Source organism: Rhinolophus hipposideros (genome assembly GCF_964194185.1).
Source record: "Rhinolophus hipposideros genome assembly, chromosome: X".
NCBI classification, from domain to species: domain Eukaryota; kingdom Metazoa; phylum Chordata; class Mammalia; order Chiroptera; family Rhinolophidae; genus Rhinolophus; species Rhinolophus hipposideros.
Window position 1 is genome coordinate 73,886,040 of NC_138046.1, and position 25,429 is coordinate 73,911,468.

The 25,429-nt window shown below is 38.1% G+C and overlaps 1 protein-coding gene across 2 annotated transcripts in view; it reads left to right on the forward strand.

The window, feature by feature from the left end:
• Window positions 1–4,812, forward strand: part of HDX (highly divergent homeobox) — a 217,687-nt gene extending 212,875 nt beyond the window's left edge. For both annotated transcript variants that reach the window (XM_081043668.1, XM_081043669.1), the window contains one exon: window positions 821–4,812. In XM_081043668.1, the coding sequence (XP_080899794.1) occupies window positions 821–946 (126 nt within the window). In that variant the 3' untranslated portion in view covers window positions 947–4,812. The remainder of the gene's footprint in view (window positions 1–820) is intronic.
• The last annotated feature ends 20,617 nt before the right edge of the window (window positions 4,813–25,429 follow it).

The window sequence follows — 25,429 nt, forward strand, 5'->3', positions numbered from 1 at the left end:
CAGTCATTTAATTCTCAATTTCTTGTGGTCAAGTGGGCATCAGCACTGTCAACCATATAAAACTTGATTAATCATTTATTTCTCTAGTATGGATGCATGTTCTGCAACTCCAGGTAAAACAATTACATATGGCAAAGCTTAGTTCATGGCTCTTGCTTATCTTAATTACTCCAGTAGAGAAATGAGCAGCCCTCTAGGTGCATCATTACACAGATAGATTCACTGGTTCAGCTGTGCCCTGGTGGGTGCTTAGCCATCTGTAGATATATGGGCATAGCCTGAGAAAAGAAAAAAAATCTCTTGGTCTTTTCAAGTTTAGCCTAAAGTAAAATAGCTGAACTTCTTTCTTAACTGCTAAGTTCTTCTTCCCACTGAAATACAAAATAATATTTTGTGAAATGTGTTGTTCTCTAAAGACAGCATAACTAGGCAGGAATATTTTAATAATGAATATAATTTTAAAGCTCTTTAACAGTGATCAGTGAACACTCAAAACTAGTATGGAAATCACTTATCTCAAACACTTCAAAACACTTGGTGCAGAATAGTTGTTCATTTCTCTACTGATTTTGCTTTTGTCTGGTGTTCTACTCTACCTAATCCACACTCTCAAAATCTAGTATTTTGTTACTTCCTTAATAGTGTATAAAGAATTTTACTTTAGGTAAGATATTGTATAAAGTCCTGAAAGGAAAAAAATGTGTTCCTTTCTCTAAATCTGTCAGAATAAATCAACATGAGAGGAACACAACTATTAACATAAAATTGGGGAAAAATATGTCCACATACTAATTCAAAAAAATTGATTTTTCTGACTCAGGCACTGCTGTCAGATTTACCTCCTGAACTAGAAGAGATGGAGTTCAATCATGCCTCGCTGGAGCCTGATGATACCTCATTCAGTGTGTCTTCTTTATCAGAGAAAAATGCCTCAGACAGTTTGTGATGGGGGGGGGGCGGTATATGATACAGCCTTTTGGCTGCCTAACAGGTGTGCATTTCAAGATAACTGCATTCTGTTGCCCCAAAATGCTTCAGTTGGAAAAACGTATCATTGAAACCACATATTCTGTGAAGGATGGACAAGATATAGTGGCTACAGTGCAAAAAAATACATGTGAAATTTAAAAGCATTGTTTGAGAGTATTTTCCAAACTGGTAAACTGATGGAACTCTGGGAAAATAATTGTATTTAATTTTGAGTAGTTTAGCTATGAAATGCATAATGTCTAATTTCTGAAAAATTTTTGTTTGGTTTTATAGAAGAATCTTAGTTTTAATAATAGTTTTGACCAAACACACAAAAATAAACGTATGACAACATTACTGAAGCTTAATTATTGTTTTTGTAGCCATTACATCTTTCTTTCTCTCTCCTTCTCCTAACATACACTTTTACTCAGGAAAGTGGACTGAAAATTGAAAACAAAACTAAAAATGATTCAAATTAACCTGGATGAGTCTTGGGATTTATTTTTCATCCCCTATAAAAATATGACTTAAGCTAATGATTAAAAATTGAAGTGATTACTAGTATATAATTGTAAATTGTTGGTATCCTTCCATTATCTAATCCAAATGTTTGGGGGCGGGGAAACACTATGGAAAAATAATTCACTAACGTGAAATCAAATAAGTTATTAAGTGTACAGAAACAAAATATTGTAAAAGATTAGTCTTAATGGAAATTCTTCATTGCTGCAAATGAAAAATATTGATAAAATTCACCTCTACTAGTAAATTTGTGTAACTGAGTTAGATGAAATGTTGCACAAATATTACAAGTTTATCACCATCTTCATAATATTTTTTTTCAGTTCTTACATTTCATGAAACAGGAAGTCAAGGTAAGCCATTAAGATTTTTCTAAATCTAGTCACTCAGCTTTGCCACAAAATTTACCTCATTTCCATGTGAGGCTTGTACAGAGCCATCAGCCAAGGATAATATCCAAAAAGAGTTATACTACTTTAGTTATAAATCACTCTCCTCTGGATTTCCTGGATACTATTCTATGAGTACTCTCCTAAAATGTGCATGCTACCCAGTTATTCTATTAGCAGGTACCAAATGGCAACACAATGTAGACAGTTCTTTGCAGACCTTCCCTTCCAGGGTACCAGATGGCATTACCAAGATCTATAGAAGGAAAAATGCCAGTTGCTCCCTGAGCAAACAGTGTCATATATTTATGAAGTGGCAGTACGGAATTGTGTCGCATGGTTAAATTACTATCTATATATAAAATATTAATGAAGTAGCTTAGATGGCTCTCTTGGCCATCAAGTTTCTGTCAGATATTTAAGTAATTTGTAAGTTAAACCAATTTTTATCTTGGTGTTCACAAATACCAACTTAGGAATACAGAAAGGCAGTCATGAATGTCTTTGACCTTGAAATGTCCCCTCCCCCCATGCACAAATAGATAAGGTTCATTTATAATCCTTCATTTTGTCAGCTATTTGTTTCATTTATTATTGCTGCCATCCTATTTCTATGGTTCTTTTATTAACAGAAATATTTCAGTTGTTAGATATGCTCCCTTTTAGCTGACAGCCATATGGTTCATTGCAAACAATGTTTAGTACTCCTTCCTGACAAGTCAAATTCCATGCAGAGAGTAGACTGCTGAGTAACAGAACCTCAGATATTAAGATTAAATTTATTAGTCACACCAATTCATCCATGAGATAAAGAGTCCCTACTATATACAGCAAATATAGGCAGCATGAACAAATTCCAAGCCTTCAAGTCTCTCCTGACATCTCCATCCCAGTCATTGAGTTTATCTTTAAACTCGAGTTTCTTCTGTTTCAGTTTAAACCCCTTCTTAGTTGGTTCTTGTTACAAAGTAAGGATAGACGATTCTCTCCTACATCTTTCAACTCAATGGATTTTATTTGTCACACCTGAGCTAAATTAAATTATATTCATTGACCTCCTGCTATATGGACATTGGATTTTGATTCTTCAGTAAGCCATAAACTTCAAAACAAATTATATTTTTTCTTTTTTCAGGGATATTAATAAAAATTGTTTAATTAAAAAGTTTAATAGATTGAAGGATTCTGCTAGGTGTGATTCCTAGAAGGTATCCTAGTGTACAATTTTGAAAGAAAGCACAGATGATCTCCTTGTCCCTGTTTAAAGTTCTGTTAAAATACAAACTGCATAAATCATAACAGTACACTTAAGAATTTTTGTCTTGGCATTTGTGTTTCAGCACCAGAATTATTTATTTTACTGTCAGGGGACTTAAAACATTTCTAAAATGAGATGTGCTTGTTTTATAGCAGGAACCAAAGCAAATAGCTGTATCCAGAATGAAAAGTCATAATTGGCAGAATGAAAAAGATGTCAAGGTTAAGTATTTTATAAATCTATTATGAAAATTATATATATTTTCACACATATAGATTAGAATTGATTTTGAGACATTTTAAAGCAGGAAAAATATCAGTTTATGAATCCTTTTGTGAACATCTTCATGAATGGGGAGAAAAACCACTAGTGTTTTTTTTCTATAGGGCTTTGACACAATATTAAAGCAGACCACACTATCTGAACTATGTCTCACAAAGACAGATGCCAATGTGAAAACCTTTTTTTTCTCTTGACTATGCTTCAATGTCTGCTTTCAGCTTGGGATAGCCAACCAGTTTCTAAACAGAAAATGTGTATCTAAGAGCATTTACCTTCCCAAATACGTATTAAAATACAAAACAAATAAGAAACTGAAGGTACCTTCCTAATTTCGGCCAAGCTAAAATTATTCACAAGAAAATGAGAACTGCAGTTATCCTGGAGAATAGGAAAATTAACACATGCAAGGAAAACTTAAAAGAAAATTGGCCTATTCATGGAACCTGGGGATGTTTTGTTGTAAGGTCAGTTATAGCAGCAGGACTTTGTACTACCATTGCAATCATGTGATACAAATGTTTGTTATCGTTGGAGAAGAAAAGGCTGCAGCCCAATCGCATCCTGTGCTCTATACTACCAAGACTTCAAAAGGTGTCCTAGAGGCCATTTCTCCAAAGACAGGAATATCTATTTTATGGCACTTTCATAGTCAGCAATCTGTACATTTGTAGGCGAATACACAAGTTGTGTATTTAAAGGAATTCTAGAGTCTAAGATTGACTTTATTGCCCTTTCTTGGGGGAGAGAGCATTTAGCCCCTTTCCAAGGAATAGTTTCCTCATCTTAGCCTGATAGCTTATGATCATTTTTAAAAGACATTCTGAAAACTTTTATTGCTGTCCTTCCTCCACATTGTAGTGATGGTATACCAGGAATAACGTCTATTTAAAAAAATATATATACATATATATATATATATATATATATGTATATTAGATTTTCATTCAGATCCTAAAAATGCCAAATTCTGACAGATTAGCCTTTTAAGGGAGTTATATATAAGAACCGTAGTACCTAAGTGATGAGTAAATGCACTTATCTTTGAAGTTGGTGTTATCCTTGGCAGACAGCACTGTATCATGCTCTTCACCAAGCTACACTCTGGTGATAATATAATATAACTTATGAGCCTACAGTCAACCTACCATTGCCCAAAACAAACCTTTATTAATAGTAGATTTGCTAAGGGAGAAAAGATAATAAAGTGATATTTTCATGGAAATATAATTATGATTGTTCCATTAAAGTGTATACTGAGTATATATTGTTCCACATTGAGATTTTATTTTGCATTAACTTGTTAAGTAACTAATTTTAGCAAACTTGCATTCTATTTTACTGGTACTACCTCTGAAACATACTATCACCTTAAAACCATATCAGACTGTAATGTGAACTTTTGTAGGGCTTTTATTTAAACTTTTATAGAGGCAATAAATTATTTCCAACTAATAGAATCTATTTCTTTATTTAATGTTTATTTTTCTAAATATTTGTTTTATGAGCACTGTTCCTACTTTTAAAGATGGTTTTCCTCACAAAAATAAGGTTCTGATAAAAAGACAAAAAATGCAGACAATAGTAAGGTATTGAGGGTCAGAAAAGGGAGAACATAGAGTGCTCAAGTGGAAATTTGGTTGATTTCCAAGCTGACATGTATATCATCCTTAATTAACTTTACTTAACAAAGAATTATCTAAAACCAATGGGATAGAGTGACTCTTCTGTATTAGACAACAGATTTGTCCATGATAGTATATTTAAATGGTAAAACCAGCAAATAAATCTCCACAGTACAAACAAAGAATGCTATTTTTACAACAGATTTTTTTTTTTAAGTGCAGTGTAGCATCTATCTTTTGGCTGTCTTTGACACCAGTTGAGCATGCTTTCAATTTGGGTGAAGTATGCCCATGACTTTTTTGCCAAAGTCATACCAATTCAAACTCTTCATATTACCTAACTTATAGAGGAAGGCAAGGCGTGAGTTTCAAATAGCACATCAGCAGTTTTCCTCCCCAAGTGATAAATTTTCGAGAATGTAGCATGGGGAGAATCACATACAAACATGCACTTCAAATGACTCAAGTCTTTCTCAGATATGTAAAAACATTAACTTAAAAGGGTGAAATCCTTTGGTTTTATAAAAATGAATGGCAATCATTACAAACCGATTTAAAGGACAAATCGCTGTATGAGTATGTCCATAAAACTGAATGATGTTTTCACACCATTTGAAGCTATTTTTTTTACGTCTCTTGTTTATGTCTTATTATAAAAGTAATAGATGTTCACTGTGGACATTTTAGAAAATGTAGGTGATATAAAGAGAAACAAAACCACCTGTAATCCCATCACCCAATAATAATCATTGTTAACATTTTAATATATTTCATTCCAGTCATTTCTTCTGCATATTACATATATTGAGCAAAACTGGAATTACACTGAATATGCAGCTGTGTCCTGCTTTTTCCCTTAATAATGTTTTGAAAGTGTCTTCTCATTTAAGCATTTATCACCAAGGTATTTTACTCTCAATTACACTTAAACCTAAATGGAGATTTTTTTTTTTTTAATTTACAAGAAGAAAGCAAATCTTCTAATGATGAAAATATATTTGTTCTAGAGGATTAACAAGTAACTGCTTTACATAAAAACTGTATTTCTTACCCAAGATTAAAACAAATGACGCTACTTATTTACCTTCCCAATAATAAAGTTGCTATACTGTGACTACAAGTTACAAGATAGTTCTCCTTAATACTTTTACTCAAGTAGTGTTTTTATCACCTATACCAGTAAACTATTCTGAATTTTAAAAATAAAACAAAAATAAATTTTAGGTATGAAAGGTCTCATATTGGGTACACCAATATTCCCTTGTAGTAATAATTTTTTTGAAATAAGTCAGAACACAGTTTCGATTTTTCTCTAAAGAGTAAGACTCTTTTTATTATAGTGTTCTGTTTTAGGTTGTTGGAAGTTTGGGAAATTTTGCCAATTCTAGATTTTGCTGTGAAATAATAATCAGTATTTATATTTCCATTTCATAATGTAATATAATGTATGCCAAGGCTAATATAAATCCTTTGTGATCTAGGCCATAGGAATCTCTAGTCTTTCCCAGTACTTAGGTCACTCCTTAGTTAAAAATTAGATCTTTAGGGAGGCTTATTAATTTTTTTCAAGCTGTTAGGAAACCATTCAATGCACTGTTTCAATACTGTTGGAACTGGTATCAATAATGCTTGTTATCTTTAATTGGATACAGCACAGTTCTGAGACTCAGGTCACAGGTTTGATCTCCATTCATATCAGTCAGTTTAAACAAGAGGGAAAAAAAAAAAAAAAAAAACCTCTGCTACAGGACCACCATGGACCTGTATTTCTAATCTTGTCTTGCAGTCTGTCACTAGTCACAAAGGACTGGGGGAAAGATGTGGGTGGATACAGTCAACCTTATTATATGTTGCTTAAATGGTATAAAATAATGGGTTCTGGGGAGGTTCTTTCCATTGCCACCCACTCTCCAATCCTCTGTTAGAAGAGTATTGGTCATAATTTATTGGGAATAATTTGCTATAAAATGCAATCATCCTGACAAAGATGGGGGGGGTCTATGAAGTATGTGTACCATAGTGCCATTTGCTTAATCAGCTGCATTCTTTACAACATTGGATGAAGAGCAGGACACTGAGAGAGACATAGTTGAGGATGAGGGTATTGAAAACTGGAGGATAAACATGGAACCTCTAAAAGTCTTCAGGAAGCATCACAATGGAGGGCACTGACTGACTCGTGGATAGGAGAGGGAATTCTAGACTCTAAAATCTAGAAGGTTCAATGGAGGTATAGTATTATAATGCAAGGGTTAGTGTAGAATATTATATGAGTTAAATCTTGGAATCAAATCTCAGTTTTAACACTTACCAGCTGTAGATCTTGGACAAGATATTTGAACTCTTAGTTTAAGTTTCTTTGAAAACTGTGAACAATGACAGTACCTATCTCAAAGGATTGTTGTGGGAAATATAATAATCTGTCATAAAGTGCTTAGCGCAGTGCCTAATACACAGTAAGTGTTAGCCAATGTTATTATTATTATTACTTACAGAAAAGGAGATTGAAGGGATTCAAAGATAATTTCCACCTACCGATTTTGCCCTGGGCAAAAATGGCTCAATGCAAACATCTAAGAGAATCAAAACAATTTCACCTACATGTAGTAACTTACTGGCAGTATTGTCACATTCACAGCACAATTTTATTGGCAGTGCCCTCAGTGAATTTTTTACAGCCTTAGAGAGTCCTTTCTCTCTAGCAAAGAGCTGCCATGAGACCTGGGGTGAATCAAACTCATTTTCTTGTGTTGAACAAAACATACCGATATTGTATAACATATTTTATCCACTTTTATTGACCTGTTATCTGTATGTCTATAGTTTTATAATCTTGTTATGAATCAAACTAATTGTTTAAAAAGATATTTCTTTAATCATTTATTTGACTGTTTATCAACCATTGGTCTCAAGCTAAATAGGTGTGTGCATGCAGGTAAACTTGTGACACTGATCTTGGAAATTATCTGCAGAAATATTATATTAGTTGCTTTTTTTTTACTTGTATTTAGTTTCCAATCAAGTTTCCAATCAAGGAACTAATTATTGATACATGCAACAACTTGGATGAACCTCAAAGACATTATACTAAGGAAAGAAAAGAAAAGAAAAGGAAAAGAAAAGAAAAGAAAAGAAAAGAAAAGAAAAGAGACACAAAAAAGTTACATACTGCACCATTCCATTTATATGAAATTCTGGGAATGGCAAAGCTATACAAACAGATATCAGATCAGTGGTTGCCCAGGGTTTGGGGTTGGGGCTCGGGATAGACTACAAGCTAGCATAAGGAAACTTTTTAGGGCAATAGGAAAAGAAAGTGAATTCTAGGCAACAATTATTTGTTCAAGAATACATAAACTAACCTATATTGTTCAACCATGAGTCATTTATCATTTGAAAATGCATCATGGCTTTTCTAACTGCATGTTTTACATTTACATGCAGCTTTCCTTCCAATCTATTCATGGGCACAAGTGTGCTTTCTAAGAGTTATTCTTCCTAATCAGATGCCATTTGAAAGTACCTAATTCATGCCTATATCAAAGACTGCAAAATCTTTATCTTCATTGGCACACTGAGTCAGAGGAAAGGGCTGTTTACTTTAGCTAAGATTGTTTACTACATGCGAGGTGACATTTCTAAATCTAATAATATAGTATATAAACCAAAAACAACAAAAGAACAAGACAAACAAGTGAGAAACAAAAACTGATAGACACAGGCAATACTTTAGTGGTTACCAGAGGGTAAGGGGGGGAGAGGGGTGGTAGATGAGGGTAAAGGGGATCAAATATATGGTGATGAAAGTGTTGGAATGGTTTTTTCCTGTGGGCACAGCTTCTAGGAGCTTTCCATCCCGATCCTCCTCCGATACCTTATTGGAGCAGTTTCCTGCGAGCACAGCAGTTATAGGCTTTCCCATCAAAACAGTGCTGAGTGATCACAGCTGTTAGGGACAGACCTCCTCTGATATCTTATCAGAGCAGTTTTCCTGCAAACACAGCAGTTTGAGGCTTTCCCATCAAAACAGTATTGAGCGATCACAGCTGTTAGGGATGGAACCCCGGCATACTGGCCACATTTAACCTTTCCCTAGCGCCACAATAGCAATGGCATGAATTCCCCCAAACCTGGAGGCCTAACCATATAAAACAAAGTGCCCAACCCCCGTAAGTGCTCAGTCTTTGGGAGCAATCCAGCTGAGCCCACTGGCGTAATAAAGCTGTGTTCTCCCTAATCTCTGCATGCCACTTGAGTCTCTCTGTCCTGGCCACTTTTCCGCAACATTTGGTTCCCTGACTGGGAAACCCAACTGCACTGGCCCATTGCGCCACCGGTGTGGGGCGAGAGGCAGGCCGCGGAGCGACGGGAAGCCTGAGAAGGGTGTAAGCACGCCCCGCCGATTTTGGCAGACTCCAAACTGGACCTTCCCCGGTAGCCGTGGCCCTCGCCTCCCCAGCTGGACACGCTGAGAGGGACCGGGGACAACCAGCCAGATCCTCCTATTGGACCTGGTAAGCCTCGGGGCCATTGTCTGAGTCAGTCCTGTCCCATGCAACAGAAGGGGAGCCTGATCACCTCCCAGTAGGTTCTTATAACCTACCCAGGCAGGGACACCCGTGGGAGAGTGTCAACCTGGTATGTGAGTGACTGATTGTGTACCTGATTGTTTGATTCCACTGCTTTAGCTGCATAACCTGAGTAAGCTCCACCCTGATTCTCCCAGAGCGTCATTTGGCATAACGGTGATTCACTCCACAGAGTGGCCTGGTCTGGAAATTGTTCAATACACCTTAGCCGAGACACTCCTAAATTCCTGCGAGGGACAGGAGCAGGGCAGCACCTGAGTAAAGCCCCCTCACCACCGTCTGCGACATCGTACACTATGGGAGGTTAGCAGAATAAGCCTACAGTCCTAGACTGCATGTTAAAGAATTTCAAGAAGGGTTATGGAGGAGATTATAGAGTCCGCATGACCCCAGGAAAGTTAAGAACCCTCTGTGAATTGGAATGGCCCACTTTTAATGTCGACTGGCTGTCAGAGGGAACCCTAGACCTGGCTGTCGTCCAACGCTTTTATATTGTGGTGACCGGCAATCCTGGTCACCCGGATCAGTTTCCATACATTGACTCCTCGTTGGAAATTGCCAGGACCCTTCCACCTTGGGTACGGTTCTGCTCTAGTAAAAAGGGACAGTGCAGGATTCTTGTAACTCAGGCTCTGAAAGAAACTCCCAACGCCCCTCGGACAAAGACTATACACCAAGGGGACCATGCGGAGGAGCTGCAAATCCTGCCACCACCATACATCCCACCAGTCCTGCCAAGTGCTCCATATGCAATTCCAGACACCCTGCCACCCTGTTTCCCCACCAGCCACTCAACCCAAGGGTCAGCCCGCTGAGCCCACACCCCCGCCAGCTGCTCAACCCGAGGGTCAGCCTGCAAAGCCCACACTCCAAGATTTCACCCACTGACTTCAACTGAGAAACGTCCCAGCCCTCCAGATGCCTCTCCGCAAAACCCAAGGGTCCGAACTTATCAGCCCGGACGGGACTCCCCTTCCTGGCCGACCTATAATCTACTACCAGCCTTTTACCACCACCGACCTCCTGAACTGGAAACATCACACCCCAGCCTACTCAGAAAAGCCCCAAGCTATAATTGACCTCATGGAATCCATCTTCCAAACACACCAACCTACCTGGGAAGACTGTCAACAACTCCTTCGCACCCTCTTTAACACCAAAGAGAGGCCGAAAATCCTACAAAAAGTTCGGAAGTGGCTCAAAGACATGGCTCCAGGAGGCATCATGGACATGGGGAGATGGGCTAACGAGGCTGCTCCTGACAACCGGCCTGAATGAGACTTCAGCACGGAAGAAGGTAGAGGTGCTATCAGGAGGTATCAAGAGGCCATTCTGCAGGGCTTCCAAAAGGGGCAAAGAAACCGACTAATATGTCAAAGACATCTGATGTAACTCAAGACAGTGAAGAAACGCCCAGAGACTTCTACGAAAGACTATGCAAAGCCTTCCGCATATACACCTTGTTTGACCCAGAGGCACCAGAAAATCAGCGAATGATAAATGCGGCTTTTGTTGTGCAGTCGGCCCCAGACATCCTCCAAAAACTCGAAAAAACTCAAAGGCTTCACCTGGATGAACATCACCCAACTGTTAGAGGTGGCTAGCAAAGTATTCCTCAACAGTGACAACGTAGCTAGGTGAGAAGCTGATAAGAGGATGAGACAGAAAGTAACTCTATTGGTGGCAGCACTCCAACAAAACACCAACCAAAGAAAGACTGTGGGGCAGATGAGAAATCTAACACAGCCTCGCGGGACATTCAAAAAGGATCAATGTGCCTATTGCAAGGAGATGGGGCACTGGAAAAATGAATGCCCCAATCGGCGACAGCCTCAACCCAGAAGCCATCCGTGGCCTACCCCTCCTAATGAGAAGGAACCTGAGTTCATCGGCCTGGCTGACATAGACTCTGATTGATGGGGACTGGGCTCTCTACTGCTAGGCCCCCGCGAGCCCACGGTTGATTTAGACATAGGGGGCCAAAGATGACCTTTATGGTAGACACAGGAGCAGAACACTCAGTGGTTACTTCCCCAGTGGCTCCCCTTACTAATCGGACTGTAACCATCATGGGGGCCACCGGGAACCAGGCAGTAAGTCAGCCGTTCTACCAGTCTCGAACCTGCAAAGTAGGAGGCCACGTCATCTCCCATGAGTTCTTATATGTACAAGAGTGCCCGATCCCACTGCTTGGGAGAGACCTACTCACTAAGTTAGGGGCACGAATTTCCTTCAAGAAATCCGGCCAAACAACTATGAACGTTAGCCCCGACGAACCAGAACTCATCTTGTCTCTCAACACACCTAGGGATGAAGAATGGAGACAATTTGAATCAGAGGCCACCAAAACAAACCCTGAGTACTACTGAGTACCAGGGGTATGGGCAGAAAACAATCCTCCCAGACTTGCCAGCAAATGGGCCCCTGTCATAAATGAACTAAAGGACAGAGCCCATCCACAACACTTCGACAATACCCAATTCCCAGGGAAGCTCAAATAGGCATTCAGACACATCTTGAATGGCTGAAAGATGCGGGCATCCTCGTTGAGTGTCAGTCCCCTTGGAACACACTGCTACTCCCCGTCAAGAAGCCAAATGGGGAGTGCGGGAAAAAATGGCGGCATGAGGTGAGCCTTTGTAAAGCTCCCCTGGGATTTACAACTAATCAAACAATAATAACTCCACAAAAGACTCCCTGCACAGCAGACAGGCAAGACGAAGAGGCCCACTACTGAATTCACCTCGAGGTGGGTGAATCCCGAGAGCGGGGAAGGAAGTAGAGGAGAAGTGCAGAGAAGGAGGCGCACGGGCACAGGACACAGACCTAGCTCAGTGCTCCGAGCTCGCTGCATCATGGAACTACCGCAGCTGTGGGAGAGGGAAGAACTCGGACTGCTAGGGCTCTGCTTATGGCCCACAGGGCTAAGGGGGCAGCATATACCACGGCTAAACCCAACGCTCACGGCAGAGACCTCAGAGAAAACACTGAGGAAAGAAGGCTGAAAACTGTGGTTTAAGCCCTCACTGCAGAGCAAAGAGCGTAAGCCTTAGGAAATGAGACTAGCCGCCCCCTCCCTATCCTCCCACAGCTCGCCCCGCCCCCACCTGCCCAGTGGTAGAAACCAAACAGTAGCAGTGTCAGAGCAAAAGAACAGAATATTTGCTGTTCTAAGAACTATGGTCCGCAGACACAGATTCACAGCCTAACTAGATCTGGCAAAGAAGAGGAAGCTGTGGAAGCAAGACTAGCTGTGGTGGTGGGGGTCGCTGCCATTCTTCTGGGCCATCTCTGACACTCACCCCGTCCCTGGCCCCACCTATCTGGGCAAATCCCTGCAGGAGTAAACAAAACTATTGAAACATACGGGCTCTGAATCTGGTGCAGAAAGAGCTTTGGAACTTCAAAACCTCTCCACATACCAACACAGACGCTGCGCCCTATGACCTAGGTGAACTTTTAACAGAGGAGAAGTCCGTCTCCCTGGGAATCCCCCCATTGTGTGAGAAGCAGGGATAATGCAGAGAAAACATAGCACTACTGTGTGAGCGAGGAAAACTAAGGCTACAGTTGGAGAGAAAATAAAACATTCTACTAACAAGCACTGGAAAACAAAAGAAAGACCTCCTCCTATCAACCTGTTGCAGAAGTCACTCCTGTAGATGTCTAGGAAGAGAAATAGTAAATCAGTGATTGACATGAATAACCAAGGCAACAAGACAATTCAGAAAGAAAGTGACAAGTCTCCAGATAAGTAACTTAGAGATATGGAAATATGTGATTTAAATGACAGAGAATTCAAGATTGAAATTCTGAAAAAAACTGAACGAGATGCAAGAAAACACAGAAAGGCAGTTTAATGAACTCAGAAACACAATCAAAGAACACCATGAGCATTTTACGAACGAGATTGAAATTTTGAAAAAGAACCAAATGGAATCTCTGGAGATTAAGAACTCAATAGAAGAAATAAACAATAAAATATCCAGCTTGGGTAGTAGAGTTGACCAGATGGAGGAAAGAATCAGTGACATCGAAGATAGAAACCTGGAATTTACACAGATGGAAGAAGAAAGAGACTTGAGACATAAAAGAAATGAAAGAACTCTACAAGAACTTTCTGACTCCATCAGAAAGAGCACTATAAGAATAATGGGCATACCAGAAGGAGAAGAAAGAGGGAAGGGAACAGAGAATATATTCAAACAAATTTTCAATGAGAACTTCCCAAACTTGTGGAAAGAATCGGATCCTCGAATCCAAGAGGCAAATAGAAGACCTCATTATCTCAATCCCAACAGGCCTTCTCCAAGGCACATTGTATTAAAGCTGTCTAAAATCGATGACAAAGAAAGAATCCTCAAGGCAGCCAGGGAAAAGAAGACGGTAACCTACAGACGAAAGCCCATTAGATTATCATCAGATTTTTCAGCAGAAACTCTACAAGCCAGGAGGGAATGGAACCAAATATTCAAACTATTGAGGAGAGAAATTATGAGCCAAGAATAATGTATCCAGCAAAGTTATCTTTTAGATATGAAGGAGAAATAAAGACCTTTCCAGACATCCAGAACCTGAGGGAATTTTCTAATACAGGACCTGCACTACAAGAAATACTAAAGGAGGCTATTCAACCACCATCAACAGGGACAATATGTGGGAACCAAACTATAAAAAGGGGGAGAGTAAAGGCGTGAACTGGAATATGGGAATAGAGAAAGTAAGCGTGCTGAAGAAACTGGAATACTCTAAATATCAAACTTTCTTTTACATGAACTTAAGGGTAACCACTCAAAAAAAAAAAAAAATCCAGACCTGAAATATATACTGTAACAAAAGAAGAAACAGAGGGAAACTTTATAGAATACCACCACACAGAAATAATAGACAACAACGAAAAGGCAAAGAAACAATGGAGACATAAACTTACCAGAAAACTAGAGCTAGAATGACAGGAAATACTCACATATCAATAATCTCCCTAAATGTCAATGGAATGAACTCACCAATAAAGAGACACAGAGTAGCAGATTGGATCAAAAATTAAAGCCAACCATATGCTGTCTCCAAGAGACACATCTCAGCTACAAGGACAAGCATAGACTCAATTTCTTGGAAATTGACTCTCCAAGCCAATGGTACCAAGAGAAACTCAGGTGTAGCCATAATGATTTCCGATGAAACAGATTTCAGGGTGAAAAAGATAACAAGAGACAAAGATGGACATTTCATAATGGTAAAGGGGACTATACAATAAGAAGACATAACAGTCATAAATATTTATGCCCCCAATCAGGGAGCACCGAAATATACCAAGCAACTATAAACAGAACTAAAGCGAGAAATTGACCAAAACACAATTATACTAGGAGACTTAAAAACATCATTGACAGCTATGAATAGATTATCCAAACAGAAGATAAATAACGAAATCGCAGCCCTAAATGACACATTAGGTGAAATGGACATAATTGACATATACAGAGCACTTAATCCTAAAACCTCAGACTATACATTCTTTTCGAGTGTACATGGAACATTCTCAAGGATAGACCATATATTGGGACATAAAATCAGCCTCAGCAAATCTATGAAGATTGAAATCATACCAAGCATATTCTCTGATCACAAGGCTTTGAAATTGGATATCAACTGCAAAAAGAAAGCAGGAAAAACACAAATACATGGAGATTAAACAACATACTTTTAAAGAACGACTGGGTCAAAGAAGAAATTAGAGGAGAGATCAAAAGATACATAGAAACAAATGACAATGAAAATACATCCTACCAAAATTTTTGGGATGCTGCAAAAGCAGTTTTAAAAGGGACGTTTATATCATTACAGGCCTATCTCAAGAAACAAGAAAAATCCCAAATATATAACCTCATGTTACACCTTAAAGAACTAGAAAAAGAAGAAGAAGTGAAACCCAAGGTCAGCAGAAGAAAGGAAATAACAAAAATCACAGCAGAACTAAATGAAATAGAGAACAAAAGGACAATAGAACAAAATTAATGTGACAAAGAGCTGGTTCTTTGAAAAGATTAACAAAATTGACAAACCCTTGGCTAGACTCACTAAGATAAAAAGAGAGAAGACACTAATTAGAAAAATCAGAAATGAAAAAGGGGAAGTTATCACGGACACCACAGAAATACAAAGGATTATCCAAGAATACTATGAAGGACTATATGCCACCAAATTCAATAACTTAGAAGAAATGGACAAGTTCTTAGAAACATATAGCCTTCCAAGGCTGAATCATGAAGAACTTGAAAATCGAAACAGGCCAATCACCAATAACGAAATTGAATCAGTCATCAAAAACCTTCCCAAAAGCAAAGATCGAGACCAGATGGCTTCACTAGTGAATTCTACCAAACCATCAAACAGGATCTATACAAATCATGCTCAAACTCTTCCAAAAAATTAAAGAAGAGTCAGTACTCCATAACTCATTTTATGAGGCCAACATTACCCTGGTACCAAAACCTGGTAAGGACAACACGAAAAAAGAAAACGACAGACCAATATCTCTGATGAATACAGGTGCAAAAATCCTAAACAAAATTTTAGCAACTCGAATACAACAATGCATTAAAAAGATTATTCACCACAACCTACTGCAGTTCATCCCCGGGCACAAGGAAGGTTCAACATATGCAAATCCATCAATGTGATACATCACGTAAGTAAAATGAAGGACAAAAATCATTTGATTATATTAATTGATGTAGTAAAAGCATTTGACAAGATGCAACATCCATTTATGATAAAAACATGTAATAAAACAGTATAGAAGGAAAATACCTTAACATAGTGAAGGCCATATATGAAAAGCCCTCAGCTAATCTCATAATTAATGGTGAAAAACTGAAGCCCTTTGCTCTACGTTGAGGAACACGACAGGGCTGTCCCCTATCACTTCTGCTTTTTAACATAGTGTTGGAAGTCCTTGCCAGAGCAATCAGGCAAGAGAAAGAAATAAAAGGCATCCAAATTGGGAATGAAGAAGTTAAATTGTCACTCTTTGCAGATGACATGATGCTATATATAGAAAACCCTAAAGACTCCACCAAAAAGCTATTAGAAACAATGAATGAATACAGTAAAGTTGCTGACTACAAAATAAACGTACAAAAGTCCATTGCTTTCCTATATACTAACAATGGAATCTCAGAAAAAGAAATACAAAAAAACAATTCCTTTTGCAATTGCAGCAAAAAGAATAAAATACCTAGGAATAAACTTAACCAAGGATGTGAAGGATTTATATGCTGAAAACTATAAGATATTATTGAAAGAAATTGAAGAAGACACAAAGAAATGGAAAGGCATTCCATGCTCATGGATTGGAAGAATCAACACAGTTAAAATGGCCATAGTACCCAAAGCAACAAACAGATTTAATGCAATCCCCATCTAAATCCCAATGGCATTTTTTTAAAAAATAGAACAAAAAATCATGAGATTTGTTTGGAACCACAAAAGACCCCGAATAGCCAAAGCAATATTAAAAAAAAAAAAAAAAAAAAAAAAAAAAAAAAAAAAGAATACTGGAGGTATCACACTCCCTGACTTTTACTTGTACTACAATATACAGATTTAATGCAATAATACATAATAATAATGCAATAATGCAATATACAGATTTAAGCAATATACAGATTTAATGCAATCCCCATCAAAATCCCAATGGCATTTTTCAAAGAAATAGAACAAAAACTCATCAGATTTGTTTGGAACCACAAAAGACCCCGAACAGCCAAAGCAATCTTTAGAAAAAAGAACAATGCTGGAGGTATCACACTGCCTGACTTTAGCTTGTACTACAGGGCTACAATAATCAAAACAGCATGGTATTGGCAGAAAAACAGACACATAGACCAATGGAATAGAATTGAGATCCCAGAAATAAAACCACATAAATATGGACAGATAATGTTTGACAAAAAACTTAAAACATACAATGGAGGAAAGACAGCCTCTTCCATAAATAGTGCTGGGAGAATTGGATAACCACGTGCAAAAGAATGAAACTGGACTGTTATCTGTCACCATTTACCAAAATTAATTCAAAATGGATCAAAGACTTAAGCATAACCCTGACACAATAAACTGCATAGAAGAAAACATAGGTACTAAACTTATGGACCTTGGGTTCAAAGAGCATTTTATGAATTTGACTCCAAAGGCAATGGAAGCAAAAGCTAAAATAAACAAATGGGACTCTATGAAACTTAAAAGTCTCTGCACAGCAAAAGAAATCATCGACAAAATAAAGAGGCAACCGACTGAATGGGAGAAGATTTTTGCAAACAGTTCCTCCGATAAAAGGCTAATATTCAAAATATACAAGGAACTCATGAAACTCAACAACAACAAACAAAGAACCCAATTGAAAAATGGGCAGAGGACCTGAAGACACATTTCTCCAAAGAGGACTTACAAATGGCAAATAGACATATGAAAAAATGCTCAACATCGCTAATCATCATAGAAATGCAAATAAAAACCACAATGAGATATCATCTCACCCCAGTCAGAATGACTATCATCAACAAGACAAATAGTAAAAAGTGTTGGAGAGGCTGTGGAGAAAAAGGAACCCTCATACACTGTTGGTGGGAATGCAGACTGGTGCAGCCGCTATGGAAGGCAGTGTGGAGGTTCCTCAAGAAATTACGAATAGAATTACCATATGACCCAGCAATCGCTCTCCTGGGTATCTACCCCAAAAATATAAAAGCATTTCTCTATAGAGACACGTGTACGCCAATGTTCATTGCAGCTTTGTTTACGGTGGCCAAGACATGGAAACAACCAAAATGTCCTTCAATAGATGAATGGATAAAGAAGTTGTGGTACATATACACAATGGAATACTATTCGGCGTTAAGGAAAGATGATATAGGAACATTTGTGACAACATGGATGGATCTCGAGAGAATAATGCTAAGTGAAACAAGTCAGACAGAAAAAGCAGAGAACCCTATAATTTCACTGATATGTGGTATATAAACCAAAAAGAACAAGACAAACAAATGAGAAACAAAAACTCATAGACACAGACAATAATTTAGTGGTTACCAGAGGGTAAGGGGGTGGGGGGTGGGTGATGAGGGTAAAGGGGATCAAATATATGGTGATGGAAGGAGAACTGACTCTGGGTGGTGAACACACAATGGGATTTATAGACGATGTAATACAGAATTGTACACCTGAAATCTATGTAAATTTACTAACAATTGTCACCCCAATAAAATTAATAAAAAAAAAAAAAAAAAAAAAGAAAACCTGGATAAAAAAACAAAAAAAAAAAAAAAAAAAAAAAAAAAAGAAATTACAAATACAATTACCATATGACCCAGTAATCCCTCTTCTGGGTATCTACCAAAAAAATTTGAAATCATTTATACATAAAGACACTTGTGATCCATTGTTCATTGCAGCTTTGTTTACGGTGGCCAAGACATGGAAACAACCAAAATGTCCTTCGATAGATGAATGGATAAAGAAGTTGTGGTATATATACACAATGGAATACTATTCGGCGTTAAGGAAAGATGATATAGGAGCATTTGTGACAACATAGATGGATCTTGAGTGTATAATGCTAAGCGAAATAAGTCAGACAGGAAAAGCAGAGCACCCTATGATTTCACTGATATGTGGTATATAAACCAAAAACAACAAAAGAACAAGACAAACAAATGAGAAACAAAAACTCATAGACACAGACAATAGTTTAGTGGTTACCAGAGGGTAAGGGGGGTGGGGGGATGGAGATGAGGTTAAGGGGGATCAAATATATGGTGATGGAAGGAGAACTCACTCTGGGTGGTGAACACACAATGGGATTTATAGATGATGTAATACAGAATTGTACACCTAAAATCTATGTAATTTTACTAACAAATATCACCCCAATAAATTAATAAAAAAGACTGACTCTAGTGATTTCCTTCTTATATCTTTCTTCGGATCATGAGTCTTTTGGAAGGCGTTTGATCAAAATTTCATATATATTTTCTTAGCCACAGTTTGATATTGTTAGATTTTTACTGATTTATGGAAATTAAAACAAGATACAATAGAAGCAAATCTTTGGTCAGATTTGCATTATGGCCAGACAACAAAAGGAATTTTTTTTATTTCTGCTCTTCCCTGTTTTGCTTCAGATATTTCATTGCTGGAAAAAACGCAGATTTTCTAAACATGCCAAACTGTTTTCTACAGGGTCAGAAAAGATCTTTAAATAAAACTGACCTCTAAGACCCTACCTTTTGTTATAATTGGATTTTAAACTGAAAAAGAAAGAAAACACTGCAATAGCATTAACAAGTCAGGAAATAAGGGGTGTACGGTGCACTTCTAAGTCATCAAGTCTAACACCTGCTTTCCAGCAGTATTGTACAAAACTCCTCTTTCTTTGGATGGAAATGCTGTTTGATTGAATTACCAAGGTATTCAAAGCCCTCCACAGTATAGACTCAACCATTTTCACTTCCTCTACATCCTATGCTTGTTACATAGGACAATGTGGATTTCCCAAGTGTGTCTATAACTTCCTACCTTCTATGCATTTTCTCATGCTGCTACTTTGGCTTAGAATCTTTTCACCTCATCTCCACTTGCCCTAATTCTACCCATATTTCAAGATCCAGATCAAATATCAACTCTATGAAATCTCGTAGATTCTCAAAGAACTTTGCTTGCAACTCTATCACCTTTCTTTTCACACTCTGCCTTCTTTTTTCTTTTTTTTTATTAAAGTTTATCGGGATGACAATTGTTAGTAAAGTTACATAAATTTCAGGTGTACAATTCTGTATTACATCATCTATAAATCCCATGGTGTGTTCACCACACAGTCAGTTCTCCTTCCATCACGATATATTTGATCCCCTTTACAGTCATCTACCACCCCCTCCCCCCTTACCCTCTGGTAACCACTAAACTATCGTCTGTGTCTATGACTCTTTTTTCTCATTTGTCTGTCTGTCTTGTTCTTTTGTTGTTTTTGGTTTATATACCACATATGAAGAAATCATATGGTCCTCTGCTTTTTCTGTCTGACTTATTTTGCTTAGCATTATAATCTCAAGATCCATCCATCTTGTCACAAATGTTCCTATATCATCTTTTCTAACCGCCAAATAGTATTCCATTGTGCATATATTCCACAACGTCTTTATCCATTCATCTATTGAAGGACATTTTGGTTGTTTCCATGTCTTGGCCACCGTCAATAAATCTGCCACGAATATTGGAGCACACGTGTCTTTATGTATAAATGTTTTCAGACTTTTTGGGTAGATACCCAGAAGAGGGATTCCTGGGTCATATAGTAATTCTATTTGTCATTTTTTGAGGAACCTCCACACTGTATTCCATAATGGCTGCACCAGTCTGCATTCCAACCAACAGTGTATGGGGGTTCCTTTTTCTCCACAGCCTCTCCAACACTTGTTACTACTTATCTTGTTGATGACAGCCATTCTAACTGGGGTGAGGTGATGTCTCATTGTGGTTTTCATTTTCATTTCTCTGATGATTAGTGATGTTGAGCGTTTTTTCATATGTCTATTTTCCATTTATATGTCCTCTTTGGAGAAATGTCTCTTCAGATCTTCTGCCCATTTTTCAATTGGGTTGTTTGTTTGTTTGTTGTTGAGTTGCATGAGTTCCTCATATATTAGTGATATTAGCCCCTTATCGGAGGCACAGTTTGCAAAAATCTTCTCCCTTCAGTTGTTTGCCTCTTTATTTTGTTGATGGTTTCTTTTGCTGTGCAGAAGCTTTTAAGTTTGATATAGTCCCATTCATTTATTTTAGCTTTTACTTCCAATGCCTTTGGAGTCAAATTCATAAAACACTCTGAACCTAAGGTCCATAACTTTAGTACCTATTTAGTACCTATTTTCTTCTATGCAGTTTATTGTTTCAGGTCTTATTCTTAATTCTTTGATCTATTTTGAATTAATTTTGGTACATGGTGACAGATAGCAGTCCAGTTTCATTCTTTTTGCACATGGCTTTCCAATTCTGCCAGTACCATTTATTGAAGAGGTTGTCTTTCCTCCATTGTATGTTTTTGGCTTGTTTGTCAAAAACTACCTGTGCATATATATGTGTTTTTATTTCTGAGTTATCAATTCTATTCCATTGGTCTATGTGTCTGTTTTTCTGCCAATACCTTGCTGTTCTGATTATTGTTGCCCTGTAGCATAATCTAAAGTCCGCGAGTGTTATACTGCAAGCATTGTTCTTTTTTCTTAAGATTGCTTTAGCTATTCGGATTCTTTTGTGGTTCGAAACAAATATATATATAGCATCATGTAATCTGCAAAGAGTGAGAATTTAACTTCTTTACTCCCAAATTGGATGCCTTTTGTTTCTTTCTCTTGCCTGATTGTTCTGGCAAGAACTTCCAACACTATGTTGAAAAGCAGAGGTGATACGGGACAACACTGTCGTGTTCCTGAATGTAGAGCAAAGGCCTTCAGTTTTTCACCGTTAATTATGAGATTAGCTGAGGGTTTGTCATATATGGACTTTTTTATGTTAAGGTATTTCCTTCTATACCTATTTTATTAAGTGTTTTAATCATAAATGGATGTTGTATCTTGTCAAATGCTTTTTCTGCATTAATTGATATAATCATATGATTTCTGTCCTTTATTTTGTTTATGTGATGTATCACATTGATGGTATTGCGGATGTTGAACCATTTTTGTGCCCTGGGGATGAACCCCACTTAGTCATGATGAATAATCTTTTTAATGCATTGTTGCATTCGATTTGCTAGAATTTTGTTTAGGATTTTAGCATCTGTATTCATCAGATATACTGGTCTGTAGTTCTCTTTTTTTGTGTTGTCCTTACCAGGTTTTGGTATCAGGGTAATGTTGGCCTCGTAAAATGAGTTAGGGAGTACTTATTTTGTTCTTTTCTTTGGAACATGTTTCTTTGTCTCTCCATTTTAACTGCCTGCCTGTGGTTGTTGTTACGTATTAGGTAGGGCTACTATGTCTTCCGGTCTTATTAGAGTGGCATTATGTAGTAGGTGTGCTGTGGGGTTCAGTGACGCAGTCCTTCTGGTCACCTGAGGCACATGCTCCAGGTGTGTCCTTTGTGTGGGTTGTGTGTGCCCTCCTCTTGTAGTTGAGCCTTGGTTGATAATTGCACATCAGTGGGAGGGACTGACTCTTCAGCTCACTGGTTGTGAGGACTGGCTTTGACTACAGTGGAGGTGTTGTTGTGCACGGGCTGACCCTACGGAGCAGAATCTGCCTCAGCAGGACTCTGGTATCTGCCCAATCCACCCCTTGGGTGTGTCATACTTGGAGGGGCTGGGCAGTGCTCCAGCTCATTTTGAAGCTGGTCACTGGGGACGCCAGCCCCAGGTCCACCTTGGAATGGATCGCTGTAGGTCTACTTGAGCCATAGGCTGTGCCCCACCCAGGGCCACCAAGCATGAGCCAGAAACAAATCCACAGATGACTGCTTCCTGTGCTGTGCTTGGAACAGCCTTGAGAGTTCAAGCAATGAATCGAGGCTGGTTGCTGCTTGTGCCATCTTAGGGCTGCTCAGCCAAATGCTGCTTATCTGGGTTCCATGAAGCTTTGAGAGACCCTAGGAACGTCTGCAGTTTGAACCAAAGTCTGCATGAAAAAGCCACAAAGTCTGCAAGTGGCCTGGGAGTACCTGAAAGTTATGTGGGTCCGGATCTCAAATCTCGAGGGCGTGATGAACTGTGGAGACTCAGAAATGGCAGCCACCTGTGTTCTCATGCAATGAAACGGGAGGGCTCAACAAAGAAACAATGGACTCTCCCAGCTCCCCCATCCTGGAGAAAGCCAACTCTCCAGCCACCATCCCAAGCCAGATAATTCAATTCCCCACCATTTGTCCCTGTGCCTTTTTAGCTGCTGCCCCAGCACTGGATCTCAGAGCCAGTGATTCCATTGGTATGTAAGTCTGCGGTCAGTCCCTTTAAGAGGAGCGCCTGATAGTGCAGCCTCACTCAGTCTTACTCAGTCACAATCTCTGCTGGTTTTCACAACCAAAAATTATGGGAACCCTTCTCCCTGGCATTGGAACCCTGGACTGGGCTGGGGATGGAATATCGCACTACTCTAGGGATGGGGGACCCCTCACATCAAAAATTGTCCTCCCAATCTTTGATGGTCACATGCAGGTGTGGTACCAGCCCGTTCTGCATCTCTCACTTTCCTACCTGTCTGGAGGTGGCTTCTTCTGCATGTCCTTAGTTGAAAGGTTTGGGTTCAGCTTGATTTAAAGAGATTCACAATAATGGTTGTTTTGTAAATTAGTTGTGATTTTGATGGGGTTGTGAGAGAAGGTAAACACAGCGTTTACTTACTGAAACCTCTTGGTTGTCTCTCTCATTGTGAATTTGATTTGCATTTCTCTAATGATTAGTAATTTTGAACATCTTTTCGTATGCTTGTTGGCTATTTGTATATCTTTTTTGAAGAAACGTCTGTTCAGTTCCTTTGGCCATTTTTAAATTCGATTATTTGTGTTTTTTTTATTGTTGTTGTTGAATTGTAAATGTTCTTTATATATTCTGGACATTAAACCCTTATGTGACGTAATGATTTTCAATTATTTTCTCCCATTCCATAGGTTGCCTCTTCACTCTGTTAATTGTTTCCCTTGCTGTGCAGAGTTTTTAAGTTTCATGTAGTCCCATTTATATTATTATTATTATTTTGTTGACTGTTCTTGGATTGGGTGTAATATCCAATAAATCATTGTCAAGGCCAATGTCTAGAAGTATTTTCCTAGATGTTATCTTCTAGGAGTATTATATAATAGCTTTAGGTTTTGCATTTAGGTCTTTAATCCATTTTGAGTTAATTTTGTATATGTTGTAAGATAAAGATCCAACTTCACTCTTTTGTCTATTTGTTGACAAGGTTGTCCTTTCCCCATTGTGTGTTCTTGGTGCCCTTGTCAAAGATCAATTGACCACATACACAAGGGTTTATTTCAGGGCTCTCTATTCTGTTCAACTGTTCTATATATCTGTCTTTCTACCAGTAACACAAGGTTTTGATTACTGTAGCTTTGTTATATATTTGAAATCAAGAGGTGTAAAGCCTCCATCTTTGTTCTTTTTTTTTTTTTTTTTCCAAAAATGTTTTGGCACTTTGGGTCCTTTGAGATTCCATGTGAATTTCAGGATTTCTTTCCTATTTCAGCAAAAAAATAAATAAATAAATGTTATTGGGATTTTGCCAAGGATTGCAATGAATCTGTGGACAGCTTTGGATAGTATGAACTAGAATATTATTTTTTTTTAAGTTTTCTGTATCTATGAGTCAGTTTCTGTTTTGTTTGTTCATTTATTTTGTTCTTTAGATTCTACATACATAAGTGAAATCACATTATGTTTGCCTTTCTCAGTCTGACTTGTTTCACTTAGCATAATACCCTCTAGGTCCATCTATGTTGTAAGAAATGGCAAGATTTCATTCTTTTTATGGCCAACTAATATTTTATTGTATATATGTACCATTTCTTCTTTATCCAATCATCTGTTAATGGACACCTGGAAGGGGTGTTGGAGGGCTAAGTGGAAAAAAGGTGAAGGAATTAAAATCTACAAATTGGTACTTACAAAATTGTCATGCAGATGTAAAATACAGCATAGGGAATGTAGTCAATAATGTTGTATTAACTATGTATGGTGCCAGGTGGGTACTAGACTTGTCAAGGGGATGAGTTTTTAAACTATATAAATGTTTAACCACTATAATG